This window comes from Piliocolobus tephrosceles, chromosome 15 (genome assembly GCF_002776525.5).
Source record: "Piliocolobus tephrosceles isolate RC106 chromosome 15, ASM277652v3, whole genome shotgun sequence".
NCBI classification, from domain to species: Eukaryota; Metazoa; Chordata; class Mammalia; order Primates; family Cercopithecidae; genus Piliocolobus; species Piliocolobus tephrosceles.
This window is the reverse complement of record NC_045448.1, coordinates 8618709-8633560: the sequence shown is the minus strand read 5'-3', so window position 1 is coordinate 8633560 and position 14852 is coordinate 8618709. Positions and strand designations below refer to the sequence as shown.

The following is a 14852-nucleotide window of genomic DNA, read 5'->3' as shown; positions in this document are numbered from 1 at the left end:
ATTGGACACACATTCTGAACTAATTGCGGGTGAAATAAGAAGTCTGGTATTTGCTTTGAAATATTCTTAACAACAGTGTTGGCAATAAAAATGGAGAAGGAGAGGGAAAAATGGATCATTGTTGAAGTTGAATGGTGGATATAGCAGTGTTTCTGACCTTTAATTATTAACACCTTAAGGGGAGTTTTGAGACACTCTTTTCCTAATAATTTCCCCCCTGAAATTTTAACACCACAGATACACTGTATATCTGTATACCTATTGATATACTACTGTATGTATATATGTTCTTTTTACATAAAAAAGATATTTTTGCCCCTTAAGAACCAATTTTCGTCTCCTGGGGGCGATATCACCCCTGCTGAGAGTGCATGGCGTAAGAAAAAGTAAAGAAAGGAGTTAATTTTTCTGAAGGAAACAGTGGTCATCAGTGTTAAGTGCCACTGAGATACCAAGTAAGAGAAGGACACAAATGCCTTTATTATTTATTTATTTATCTATTTTCTGAGACAAAGTCTCACTCTGTCGCCCAGGCTGGAGTGCAGTGGCATGATTTCGGTTCACTGCAACCTCTGCCTCCCGGGTTCAAGCGATTCTCCTGCTTCAGCCTCCTGAGTAACTGGGATTCAAGGCGCCTGCCACCACACCTGGCCAGTGTTTGTATTTGTAGTAGAGAGGGTGTTTCACCATGTTGGCCAGGCTAGTCTCAAACTCCTGACTTCAGGCAATCCACCCACCTCCGCCTCCCAAAGGGCTGGGATTACCGGCATGAGCCACCGTGCCCATCCTTGTTTATAGTTTTATGAACAACAGTTTCAGGAGAGGTATTGTCATAAAGGCCAGATTATAGAACTCCTAGGAGTTCATTCCCCATAAAGGGAAGAGGGTAGAAATAGGGCAGTAGCTGAGGGGAACAGGGAATTAAGGAGAGCTGTTTGTTTAATTTTGTTTTAAAATGGAGAGATTAAAACATGTTTACTGAGTAGGAGACTATTTGGAGGGGAGAATGTGAAGCTTCTCCTACAGTTGAAGGAGAGAGACCTATTGATCATTGAAGTCCCTGAGAAGATGGAAGTGGAGAGATTGGCCCTGAAGGAGAAGGACCACTTCTCCTGTTATAAAGGACCACTTCCTCCTCCAGGAAGGAGGGCAGGATAAGTATGTATGCAGCTGAGTGTGTAGTTTGATGGTGAGAATTGGAGTCTGATGATTTTATATCGTCTCTGTAAAGTAGAAGGCCAACTTACCTGTTGTGAGGGAGAAAGGAGGTGATAGGACCAGAGATATAGATGGGGTATTAGGTTGAATCATGTGAAATTGCTGACACTTACCTCTTCTTGACTTTATTTTAAAAAAAAAGAGGAAAGAAAATTTCAAATGGTTCAGTCCAGTAGCTGTTTTCAGGAAGAGGAGAATGACCTGTCTAGGAAAACAGGATTGTAGGTTGAGGGCTCAGTCGTGGTGGAGAACCATGAACCATGAACTTCAGACAAAGGTCTGAGCTGTGGTGATACTCTGCACTCAGCGCGCAAATGTTACCAGTGGGAGAGTGGACGACAGTGTGGTTGATCTGGAATTAGGGTTTTGATAGGGAGGTGAATGGAAAGGAAAAAGAAACAAAAGCATTGAAGATTCTGACATAAGAATAGTAAATAATGGAACACAAAATCTAAAATGGTCAGAAGTGAAGACCAAAGGAAGAGAGAGTTACATAGGATAAAAGTAGTGTGGGAGACGAAAGGCCCCCTCTGAGATCAAAGAATAGCTTTAGTGGGAGTAACTTGAGAGAGGAAACTGGGAAGGTGGGACACCCTGCGAGATCTGGGTGTACAGATCCACTCTTTCAGGGGCAGCACAGCCAGGCAGCGCCAGAATTGACAGTAGCCAGGGCATCCAGAGACGATGGCAGGGCAGGATGTTGCGATGGACGTCTGCTTCACCCAGAACCATGGCGGAGCTTGGCGGGAAGGAGGTAATGAGGTAGGCGCCCCAGTCTTCAGTGTGAGAGGGAGGCCATCGACAGGCATTTGTACACACCCTCAGGAATTTCTCTGGAAGAATTCCATGACATCCCTTGTAAATGTTAACATACAGGAGAAAATGGTGATAATCCATCTACCTCATAGATGTTCCCAACAGTAAATAAACTTGTCTTACATAGAATGATGTTACCATATTAGAAAAACAAGATTAAGGAAAGAGAAATCAGTATACTACCATTGATGTTAAGTAATTTTTGTTTTAATTTTTTAGCATAATAATATATTATTACTTATATTTAAAGCTTCATTATTTTGTGACACAAAGAAAAAAGTTTCCTTTTTTTTCAGATGTCAACAAGTTTCAAGATGTTTCTTGATAATTGGAATATTCAGACAGCTCTTTGGCTCAAAAGGTGCGTTCCTTCAAAAACAGTCTTTAGATGTGCTTTGGCGTCTAGTTCTTGAGGTTGAGCTTCATTGAATTCAGGTTCTTGATTAAATTAACAGTGTTGAGTGACATTGTAACCTCAGTGTCAGCTGGGAAGCACTGTTAGCCTTCTCCTAAGCAAGTCAGTATCGAATGGGAAGTATTTTGGCTTGAGTCACAAATGTAGCTGTCCTGCAGGTGCAGCTATCCTGCCCCCTCAGCCTCCTTTAAAGGCCTCTGCCAATGTCAGAGGTCACCAGTATCCTCCTTTGCAGTTCCTGATCCCGTTCAGTAGAGATACAGTTTAAATTAACAAGTGCCTGCGCAAGCACAATACTTACGCTTGGGTATTCCGGAACAGTTCCGGTTTTAAATATTTCAATTCAACAAATCTTTATTTGTTAGGCAAGGGATAAAAAGATGAGTAAGATAAAAAGACTCAGCTCCTGAAGGTGAAAGAGTTTGCAATTTTGTTAAAGACACGGTGGTGTAATCAGACACCTGCTGTTCCCTGTTGTGAGGATTAGGAGAGAGAAAGCAGGAACAGTGAGGGCACAGAGGGATGCAGGAAGAAAACCCTGGAAGTGTGGATGTTTGAGCAGAGGTTTGTGTCAGGAGTGTGTCTCATCAACAGGGCAAGACAGGCTGGGTGGAGTAACAGGTGCGAAGGACAGAGCTGGGGAACAGCGCACTCTCCCAGGGGTTCTCTTATCATCCCTGTGAGCACACTGCCCTGTCTTGAACTTATTTCATTAAAAACAGCCCCTATAATGATAGGGCGCTAAGCAGCCCTCTTTTATAGGGTCCTTTTTAAAATGACAAATGAAACATCTTTGTCCCTTGAGATGGCGAGCATACGCTAGCATCTCTTCACAGTGCCTGGCAGAGTCTCCCCAGTGGCTGCAGATCCTCTGAGCTAATCTGTTGTGTTATTTTTTGTTATTGTTATAATTTAAATTTGATACCTTAGGGAAACTTTATTTTCACTGCGTTCTCTATCTCTGTTATAGGAAAACTGTAGACTAAGCATAGTCTATCTGCCAGACAGAGTAGTGTATTTAGGTCATTTGAAAGTTATTGATTTTTTTTTTTTTAAATAAAATAATGTAGGATAAAAGTAACCTTATTCTTTTTGTGAATTGTATAGACTCCCAAATACTAGAAATGATCATTTAAGTTACTATATGTACCAGTAAGAAGATGGGAATTAACTTTATGTTCCTAAGTTTGACACTTAATAGCTATAGCCTCCCTGAGATCATAGAGAAGTGATTGCCTAAGATAAGTTGTATTTGTTTTTCTAGTTACCCTAAATCCTGTCAGGTAATAAAAGAATGATCATTGCAGGCTTTGTAAACTCGGGTCACTCACTCCGCTTGGCTCTCCATGTTTTTCATGGTTTCTAGGGTGTGTTATGAACGAACCTCCTTCAGTCCAACTATCCAGACGTTCATTCTCTCTGCCATTTGGCACGGGGTATACCCAGGATATTATCTAACGTTTCTAACAGGGGTGTTAATGACATTAGCAGCACGAGCTGTAAGTATCAAGAATTTTATTTTACAATTCAATGGTCCACTTGAACTGTTAAAAAGGCTGAGTACATCTCTCTTACAAGGTAGACCCTCCTTCCTTGGCAATAGTCAGTATTGTCCTTTCCGCTAGAAGCAAAGTATGTAACTGTGCGCATGTTTGCTGAGCGCTCACCATGGGCTAGGCTCCACGCCCAGTTCCTATGAGGAGAAAACATGTTTCTATGTGCCTGGCAGGTAGGAGGCACTCACAAAATGTTACTTTGTCTTTACAGAATTTTCTGAAGGAGAGATAAAAACTGAGTTAAATAAAGATGATCAGAATGGGTAGGTTTATTTTAGAAATGTTTCCTGAAAGCTGTAACCTTTGAGTCCTCTCTGAGACGAAGAGTAGACTGTGCGAGGCCAAGACAGTGGATGAGCCACACTGGAAGTGGGCACAGTTCTCTAAAGTATTTGCCTAGATAGAACCTAGAGTAATATTTTGGGAAACAATTGAGAAATTAGGTTGGTGACGTGAGAGAGGTGAGGAGAAGGATAATTTAGTGTAAGCCCTTGAAAAGCAGTTAGAGGAAAGTGACATGACAAAAACCACGTTTGAACAAGCTGCTACTGGCACTTACAGGTAAGAGGGTTTCATTTAACAAACTAGCAGATATTTACTATATTCCATTTTGAGGTGCTTTGGGGATATATGAGGGAAATTTCAAGAAGTATTGACTAAGGGTACCTTCCGGTAGTTTGTAGTCTAATTTGGGATAAGGTGTATGTGTGTGTACACACCTTATGCATGCGTGTGTGTTTGACAGATTCCATGGGTGTTATAAATACTAAGTCACATAGGTGTTTAGAGATGGAAGAAGTCTCTTTGGGTTGGGTTAATTAGAGATGGCCCCATTGGGAAGGTGTTTGGATCTGGACTTTGAGAGATGAAAGTTATTTCAATAGTGAGTGAAGTACAATGGGGAAGAAAATGACATTCTAAGCATGGGAAGGACATTAGCAAAACCCATAATTCTTAGTGGCTAGGCTCTGCTATCTGTTGCCTAGCTCACCGCCATGGCAGTCACCTGCTCTTGATTCCATCCTGTTCACCAATGACAAATCCATTTGTCCTGAGGTACGGGCTTTCAGCATTCCATTCTTGTGCTTAAAAACTGTACCTAACTCCCTCCCATTGCAGACAGAATAGGATAGGCTTCTTCCCCACTTGGTGTTCAAGTTCTACCAATGCCCTCCTCCCTTCCCCCATTTGCCTCTCTAGAATTACCCAGTGTCTATGCATACATGAATTCTCTGCTTCCATTAGATTGACTTGTCATTCCCCAAATACACCATGCACTTGCACATTAGCAAAGCCAAGTTTGTCTTTCACAAATGCAGAGGTTAAATAAGAGTGAAGGATGAAGGCAAACCAAACTTTATTTATATACTATATTTTACCAAATATGATTTAAGAATCTCTAGGCAGTGTTGTCTTAAACTTTTTTTTTTGAAACTTTTACAGAATCTAATCTACAGAAAAGTTGCAAAGAACTTCTATATGCCCGTTACCCAGACTCACCAGTCATTTGTGTTTTCCCTGTGACTTCCTCTCTTTTATACACAGTGTGTACAATGTGTATTAGCCTTTTTAGAACCAACTTTTTCCATAGTAGCAGTGTACATTCCCACTAGCAACATAGGAGAGTTTCAGTTACTCCACTCCACATCCTTCCAACAGTTGCTATCACCAGTGTAACTGCATAAGTAATGTTAATTTAAAGATACAGCAAATATTTTTGTTTCTTTATTTCAGATGAGAAATAACTTTAGACATTATTTCATTGAACCTTCCCAACTGAAATTATTTTATGATGTTATAACATGGATAGTAACTCAAGTAGCAATAAGTTACACAGTTGTGCCATTCGTGCTTCTTTCTATAAAACCGTCATTCATGTTTTACAGGTAAGTGTTACTCTTAAAACTTTGTCAGTGGGAATAACTTTATTTTCAAAAGAAAGTTTCTTGCTATTGGATAGAATGGAAAAATAGTACCACAGCCACATTTCCTGATGATAAATGCATTATCAGTTACTTTTTAATTCTGAGCCAAGCAGTCTCAGTGTTTCTCTGTGGAATGATTCATACTACTCAACCCTCAGATGAGTGATTCAGCCAGGTAACCACTGCCTCAAACCTCTCCTAAATTTAACAGAAAACTTCTTAGCTTAATTGTCCTGAACCTCTTTAGGGAAAAAACTAGCTATTTCCACATAATTATTAATTATCTTTTTTTTTTTTTTGGTGGGAGACGGAATCTCGCTCTGTCGCCCAGGCTGGAGCGCAGTGGTACAGTCTCAGCTCACTGCAACCTCTGCCTCCCAGGTTCAAGCAATTCTCTGCCTCAGCCTCCCAAGTAGCTGGGATTACAGGCGCCCGCCACTACTCCAGGCTAATTTTTGTGTTTTTTTTTAGTAGAGACGGGGTTTCACCATCTTGGCCAGGCTGGTCTTGAGCTCTTGACCTCGTGATCCACCCGCCTTGGCCTCCCAAAGTGCTGGGATTACAGGCATGAGCCACCACACCCAGCCTAAGGAAAATAAATTATATTTTATTTGTTCCTTTTCACTGTGTCTTTTATGTTTGATTGATACTGTGGTGATCTGTATGTTATAGAAATTGTCTTGTCTCGAATTCTATATTTTTATAATCTACTTATCTCCTCTCCCTGCCCACCAAATTCCACTCCCCCATATTAGATGGTGATATTTTAGAGATCAAAAACTTTATTCTTTTATAAATTCTTTATTACTCTAGCATTTAGAATGACTTAGCACAGAGTATATAGTCAAAAAATTATTGAATCAAATATGACAATAATTATACAGGAAGACATTAAGTAAGTCCTGCTAAAGTTTCCATTTTAACAATGTTAGTACATGTTTAAAAATGTGATTGGGCTGTTGGTTAGATTTTCTATCCCAGGTACTTTGTTCAGAATCACTTGGACTTATAGCTATAGATACAGTTTAGGTTACATTCGATTTATATAATTTGAGAAATGATGTTTTCAATATTTTTAATAATGTGGCCTTTCTTTGCTTCATGAAAGTAACCATCAAGAAGCAATATTGCTTCTCTGTCACTCCCCTCATTGGAATATTTGTAACTTAGAGACAGTAAATAGCAGGTGAGGCCAGACTGGTAAAAGTCTTAACTATCTCCACATTTTCTTTGTTGAGTCAACTTTTGATTCTGTGAATTGGGGAGATTTTCAGATGACTACCGGTATTAATATGTACCTTTTTGTTTTTATTCTGTTTAACCATGGCCTTATGACTCTTACAAAGGAATGTAATATGCTATCTAGAAAATCAGGCTTCTAATCAGCCTGGGTTTATCCAGTGCTATAAATACCCACTGGCCTACACTATCAGGTTTCTCCTCCTGAGGGGGAAAAATAAAAGAATAATGTAGTAATGTAGTAAACAAATACGTCCTAAGGTGGGCTACGGGACATTTTGACAAGCGGGCAGTTATTAAGAATTATTATCACATTTGAATAAACTTTTTCCCTTTTTCTTTTAGCTCCTGGTATTACTGCCTGCACATTCTTGGTATCTTAGTATTATTGTTGTTGCCGGTGAAAAAAACTCAAAGAAGAAAGAATACACATGAAAACATTCAGCTCTCACAATCCAAAAAGTTTGATGAAGGAGAAAATTCTTTGGGACAGAACAGTTTTTCTACAACAAACAATGTTTGCAATCAGAATCAAGAAATAGCCTCGAGACATTCATCACTAAAGCAGTGATCGGGAAGGCTCCGAGGGCTGTTTTTTTTTTGATGTTAACAGAAACCAATCTTAGCACCTTTTCAAGGGGTTTGAGTTTGTTGGAAAAGCGATTAACTGGGGGGAAATGGACAGTTATAGATAAGGAATTTCCTGTACACCAGATCGGAAATGGAGTGAAACAAGCCCTCCCATGCCATATCCCCGTGGGCCACGCCTTATGTAAGAATATTTCCATATTTCAGTGGGTACTCCCAGCCTCAGCACTTGTCCTAGGGTCACATGCGTGCCCTGTTGCTGAATGTACGTTGCGTATCCCAAGGCACTGAAGAGGTGGAAAAATAATCGTGTCAATCTGGATGATAGAGAGAAATTAACTTTTCCAAATGAATGTCTTGCCTTAAACCCTCTTATTTCCTAAAATATTGTTCCTAAATGGTATTTTCAAGTGTAATATTGTGAGAACGCTATTGCAGTAGTTGATGTTGTGTACTGTAAAGGATTTTAGGAGGAATTTGAAACAGGATATTTAAGAATGTGGATTTTTTAAAATGCAATAAACATCTCAGTATTTGAAGGGTTCTCTTAAAGTATGTCAAATGACTACAATCCATAGTGAAACTGTAAACATTTAATGGACGCCAAATAATAGGTAGCTGATTTTGCTGGAGAGTTTAATTACCTTGTGCAGTCAAAGAGCACTTCCAGGAGGAATTTCTTAAAACATAATGAAAGGTTTGGTAATGTGATACTTTAAGCTTATTCTTTTTCTTAAAAGAGAGAGGTGACTAAGGAAGGCAGGAATGAAGAAGCACTGCCTGGCCTCCAGTGGAATGCACAGGGTGGAGCCACAGCTCTGCAAGGCCGCTTCTCCCCCACGCCAGGGCTCTGCACCATCATGTGAGACTTAAAAAAAAAGTGGAATGACTTGGTGATACTTTGGACTTCTAAACTAAATTTATCAGGCATAAATTATGTAGAATTAGAAAGAGGCTTTGAAAATAATATCGGTAGGTTGCTCAAAGGTTTTGAAAGAGAAATCGCTAGGCAGGTTACTATCTGGCTAATCAATTTCTTATCCTTGACAATTTACTTCATATTTGGGAAACTTTTAGGGACATGAAAACTAAAAGTCATTGAGTCTAGGTGACATTTTTTGAGAATAATATAAATTCATTTTCAAACTCTTCTCATATTAAAATTTTGCTGTGATCTCTTACTAAAATGAGTTTTAGGTTCTGTAAGTGGAAAAATGTGCTTTTATTTTGTGGGCCATTTTTACCATGATTAATCTTGCCTTGGATTACTAGGTGTCTCCTGCAATCCCACAGAGGACTGTAGTGGCCACAGGAGCTGAAAGCAGGAGAGTAGCATTTGACGCCAGACAGTGGAGCGGCCTCAGCCCCAGATGGTACCTCCTGCCCTGTTGGGGGGATGGGGGGGGCAAAGCCTTCTGACTTCACCTTTATTTGACCTATGTATGGAGCTTACTTTTACTTTTTGCCTTAAATTTTTAATGAAATGCAAATTTTCTGTGATGAGTTTCTCTCTCTTTTCTGGGGGGTGGGGTCACTAACAAATTTGCAAATGAAGTTAAGGACAAGGCAAACCATCTGGCTTATGCTATATAATACTTCATTTAAAGAAGAAAGGAAAAGTAAATGCACTTGCAGCTTTTGAGGTCTCAGCAAAAATGGAATGTGTCTTTTTTGAAATTTAGAAATATCCTGATCTATTTTTATTTCTCTAAAAGTAAGTGTTTTCCAGCTGATAGGCTAACCTTACCATTCCTTCTCAGGAAAGGATCGATAACTAAATAAATTTCCTCTGTTTTCTCATGCATTGAAATTATGTTGGCTGGGCGCAGTGGCTCACACCTGTAATCCCAGCAGTTTGGGAGGCCGAGGCAGGTAGATCACTTGAGGTCAGGAGTTCGAGACCAGCCTGATTAACATGGTGAAACCCCATCTCTACTAAAAATACAAAAATTAGACGGGTGTGGTGGTGCACACCTGTAATCCCAACTACTTGGGAGGCTGAGGCAGGAGAATTGCTTGAACCTGGGCGGCGGAGGTTGCAGTGGGCTGAAATTGCACCACTGCACTCCAGCCTGGGTGACAGAGGAAGACTCCATCTCTCACACACACACACACACACACAAAAACAAAACCCAACAAGTTTGTATTAAGCCTTCTTGTTTTCACTTATGACATGCCTGAACCTGTCTTTTATATTCTTAATTTGTTCACTTTCTCTTAATAGCAGTTGAATTCTCTGCAACATTAATGAAAATGATCAAACATTTTACAGGGCAGGTACTTTCCGTGAACATTCTTTCTATTCTCTCACATTAAACAGCTAGCATAATTTTTTTCTTTTTTTCTTTTGTTTTTGTGTGTGTGTGTGTGTGTGGTTTTTTTGGGTTTTTTTTTTTTTTTTGGTTCAGCCTATCTAGCCACTTACAAATAATCACATTTCTGTTACCTGAATTTACTTTATTTCTCAGCCTGTAAACCTTAGTCACTGTTACCTATTTCTTGCTCAGTGAATATAATCTTAGCACCATCATCTAGAAAGCAAGATATTTGATTTTTTTTCCGGTTCCTTTGAAGATAATAATTCCATGTCCAGTTTGACTGATTTTCATACCCCTGAATCAACTAGTTATTTTTATGAAATGGTTTTTGGATAGCTCTCCTCTAGTTTGGAGAAGTAATAATCACAAATATTAGTATTTTGCTTCTAGTACTTACAGTAGAAGAATTTTAAACTGGTACATCTACTCCTGTTAAATAGAAACGGGATTCATTGTATTATGTGCTTGCTTTTTTTTAAATCAATAGAATCAGATTCAATGCATATTTATGTTATATATTTTCCACTATTCAGGTATCATGAAATCACTCCAGAGATGATCAATCAACATCGTATTTAATTTTTGGTTAATTATATACTACTCAGGGAAAAAATGAACAAAAATAATTATTATTCATCCTTCAATTTCATTTTCTTGAAACAGAGTTCGTTTAATTTGGTATGCCTCGGCTGTCACCATTTTATAAGTGGCTCGTTCTGTTTTTAAAATAAGTATTCTTATTGCAACTCAGGGTAATTGGGGGAATTTATTTAACTTCTGAAATACCCAGCAGGATAGAGAAGATTTATTTGGCTTCAAAAATGTCTGGTGACCCCTTTTTGATTAACCACTACTGCCCATTTGATTCAAAAATCAATTTATTGGGCTCCACCATGTGTGACACACACAGGATTTCCAAACATACCACTTTTAAGAAAAATGTGCAGTAGAAAGGAGGTTTCTAGAAAGTGACGGTAACTCACATTTAAGCACTACCTGACCTGGGAGGGGACCTGGATCTTCATTCTGGTTCTGCCTTTCATGAGACTTAAGACTTGGAGGAGCCACCTGTCCTATAAACCCCAAGTTCCTCAGCCATAAGCAAATGGGTTAATCCTAAGAGTTCGGGACCAGTTGGGTGTCATGAATGGAGCCATTAGCAAGGTCTGTAGGATTCAGGGAGTTGGGCAAATTCACAGTCCACACTATCATCATGGTTACTGACTTGTACTCCTTGAGCTCAAAGCCCTGACATTTCAAAAGGTTGTCACGATAACAGTGAAACCTCTGAATCCCTTAAATCAGAAGGCATGGCAACATACTTTTCTACTGGCAATAGCTCTTACAATGAGTGTTTCATAATGAAATAGTCTCTGCTGAAGAAAACATGTTTTCCTTTGGCTGTCTCTGCTTTGTTGGTTTCTGTTTGTGCTGTGTAAAATTGAAGAAGATATATGCTCTGAAATGTTTTATACAGATTACTGACTACTGGACAGGGTTTACCACTATACAACATCTCAAAGTTATTCAAGGATATTTAAAGCATATTTACTTTAGTTACACCTTATTTTAAACTCCAGAAAACAATAGCTTTAAAATTGTTGACATTAAAATAATTATAAATGTATACTTTTACTCGAGGACTAGATCACAGTTTTAGGACAAAAATCTTTCCTATTTAAAAGTAATGCCTTGTAAATATTTAGTTTATATATTCATGAAAAAATCTGGACATTTATACTTTTTTTGTTTCCTTATCAACTGTTCACAATTATTACTTAATTGGTTTTAACAGTTCTACATTATAATTGAAAGAAAAACTACTTGAGAGACTGATTGTTTCAGAATAGTGCCTACTATTTCTGTGTCAGCTAAAAATTTGTCCAGAGTTTTAGATATAAGCTAGTATTTTGTGGCGTTTTATCCAGGCATTAATAGTTCTTCCTGGCTGAAATTTAATACATCAGATTTAATATAGGTGCAGAATCCTAAATAACACTGTGAGATGTAATCTTAACTGCCCTCAATACCTTATAAAACTGCTGCACTTAACCCAGTGTGCATTTAATGAGTGGCTGGTCGTTGATACGCTCATCTTAGATGCTGAAATTTCTGTTCTGCAGCCCTTGTAAAAGTGGGTTTCTTGATCAATGCGTGCTCCCAATGCTGAAGGAAAAGATTTGTGTTTAAGAAAAGAAGTACATCCTGAAATTTGAATGTGAAAGATTAGAACATAGAGGGTCTCTACAGTGTTTTTCTGCCACACTAGGATTTCAAATCTATTTATAGAGACTCTGATTACAACAGAAATTTTAAAACGAAATTTTCCACATAAGTGTTTTGTAGGAAAGCTCTTATAATCAATGCTTAAGCTGCTTTTTGAGGCTTTTCTTGTACAGAGGTTGCAGCCAATTACATTTTAATTGGTAGGCTGCTGAATAATGTTTTTGTACGTTTTAAAATAATATTTATTTTAATAGGTTTTTTAACATTATGCAAACCCCAATAAAGAACTGACACGCTGCACAGGCCATTGACTGGGAAATTTTGTGAAACACAGCCTAAATACACAGTTTTTACACCAACTAATTTGTCTTGCCTTTAAAACTGATTATAACTCTTTAAGTACAACTTTTATAAAGAAAAAACACAACACTAAGACTATATGTTCTATAAATTACAGTGTAATGACCCATGCAGAACCACTGTCTGAAGCTTCCTCAGTGATGCACAGCCATCTCTCCAGCCATGTTGTATCAAATTGCACACTAGAAAGAAAGGGAAATACTACAATGAAAAACCAAAAGTTACAGAGCAACATAAGTAAAATGACTAACCAGTTTCTTAGTAACATGTTTGAAATGGAAAAGGTGACTGACTGCCTTTCACTAGAGTCTTAGCTGTTTCATGTTCACTATTTTAGGTTAATTTTCTTGGGAAATCAATTTGAATATTCCTCCCTGTCCTTTTGCATTATAGGACAAAAATATATGTTCAGAGTTTGACAGACTTTTTAAATATGCCTCTTTCCCAATTTTAAGTATTTTTGGTTCTGCGTGCACAGATTTATCAATGAAGTACATTTGCCTCTGACTTTATCACAAGGAAAAAGGAATCAAACATTGAACACAAATGTGTTCCAAACCAGTCTTGACCATCTTGTCACTTTTATGTGACTGCTCCTCTGAACCAGAAGGGGCATGATAGAAGGCAATAGGAATTAAAGTAAAAATCATTCAGGGGAAGTGAGAAATTCTACCGTATACAGAGTGAAAATGTGTGATTTCATTCCTGCCTTCCTTTAAACGTTGTGTCTTGATCTCTGCCTAGTAGTAGTTAAGCCCTCAGTCGCCCAAACATGAGGAGAGACCCAACTCCAGCAGCCAGAATTTAGTATTTACATTTGCCTTCCCGAGTTGAGAATAGAATGTGGTGTTCTGTACTTTCTGTTTTTATTATTCCGAAGTATTTTTTTAAAGAAGTGTTATTTTTCAACAGATTCATAAATTAGTTTCTGATGTATGGGAAATTAAAACTCCCACTGTGTCAGTCAAACTGATATGCTAATTTCATAACCACTCATTTCTAGTCTGTCAGAGCTGTACTGGTGGCTTATTGCTGGGTTTTAAAGGTGTTTTTAACTTACATATAAGTGTTTTTTTTTCTAATTTGTGTGTCTTTACAACTGATTAAACAGTAGTTTAAAAATACGCGTGTGTGTGTTTGCTAATATCTTAGGCTTTTAATTCCTCTTATAGAACAATACTGGCTCTGTTACGAGAGTTAATGGTCATTTTTATTGAAGGATTCTTCAGCAATATGGTAGTAATATTCTAAAGAGTCATTGACTCTTTAGCTGCTTAAAGATTATTTAAAAGAAACTATTGTCATGTTATAAACACTTTGGAAGGTAATTTAAACAACCTTAAATTAGTGTATAGTATCTATATTCTCTCCTAAAACAGACTTGTCAAGCGAAGAAGATACTGACTTTGCTCAGCTGAAAGGGAACGCCCACCTCCCAGGCCCTGCAGTTAGCCAGTTCCCAGCACTCCTGTGGGAGGACGTGGGTGTGGCTGCTGGGAAGCAGAGTGCGGGGACTCTGTGAGACACTCAATTTCTTTGCCATCACAGACCTAGAAGAACTCGGAGCGTGCCTGGGGGCTCTTCCTTTATGCTGTTGTGAACAATTGTAGGGAAACGTCTTCTGTTGTACTCTCGTGTGGAGATGCTAGGCTGAACATACAGTCATAGTGCTTTCTCTCTGGAAGACCTTAGAATTTCATGCCAGATTTAAGTTACCCCATTTTGAGATTCAAGACCATGTTGAAATTGGGCCATGACCAAAAGCAGTACAGACTCAGAATTCCTACCCACGTGCTGGGTAAGGAGAATAAGTCATTACCCTTGTCCTCAAGGACCATGTGCCACCATCAGTGCTTTATTGCAGGCATTCACCAGGGGCCATGGCAACAGGAGGAGGAGTGAGGACCCAGAGCTGAGTGTGGGAGAGCTCCACAGAGGAGCTGGCTCCTGGACTCCTGGGGAAGGCTTTTCCTGAGCTGAGAAAGAGGAGGTGGGGAGTTAGAGGAAGAAAGAAAAGCTACGCCAAGAATTTCATAAATTATTACACACAAATATAATAAATGAGTTAAGCAAGTTTAGATCTATTATGTGCCAACAATATGTCTATCTGTTTAATAACATTTCCCTCAACTGGGAAAAGGAGTAATAGGAAATTAGCCAATTTTTCAAAACGTCAATGAAATATTTCACG

General features: G+C 38.7%; 1 protein-coding gene across 8 annotated transcripts in view; it reads left to right on the top strand.

Annotated features, from left to right (window-relative positions):
* Nucleotides 1-13785, top strand: part of MBOAT2 (membrane bound O-acyltransferase domain containing 2) — a 153338-nt gene extending 139553 nt beyond the window's left edge. For 2 of the 8 annotated variants that reach the window (XM_026454704.2, XM_026454707.2), the window contains 4 exons: nt 2331-2395; nt 3816-3948; nt 5740-5891; nt 7515-13785. In XM_026454704.2, coding sequence (XP_026310489.1) covers nt 2331-2395; nt 3816-3948; nt 5740-5891; nt 7515-7740 — 576 coding nt within the window. In that variant the 3' untranslated portion in view covers nt 7741-13785. Of the gene's footprint in view, nt 1-2330; nt 2396-3815; nt 4269-5739; nt 5892-7514 lie in introns of all 8 variants that reach the window. The other 6 variants (XM_026454709.2, XM_026454708.2, XM_026454705.1 and 3 more) reach the window with 4 other exon arrangements.
* The last annotated feature ends 1067 nt before the right edge of the window (nt 13786-14852 follow it).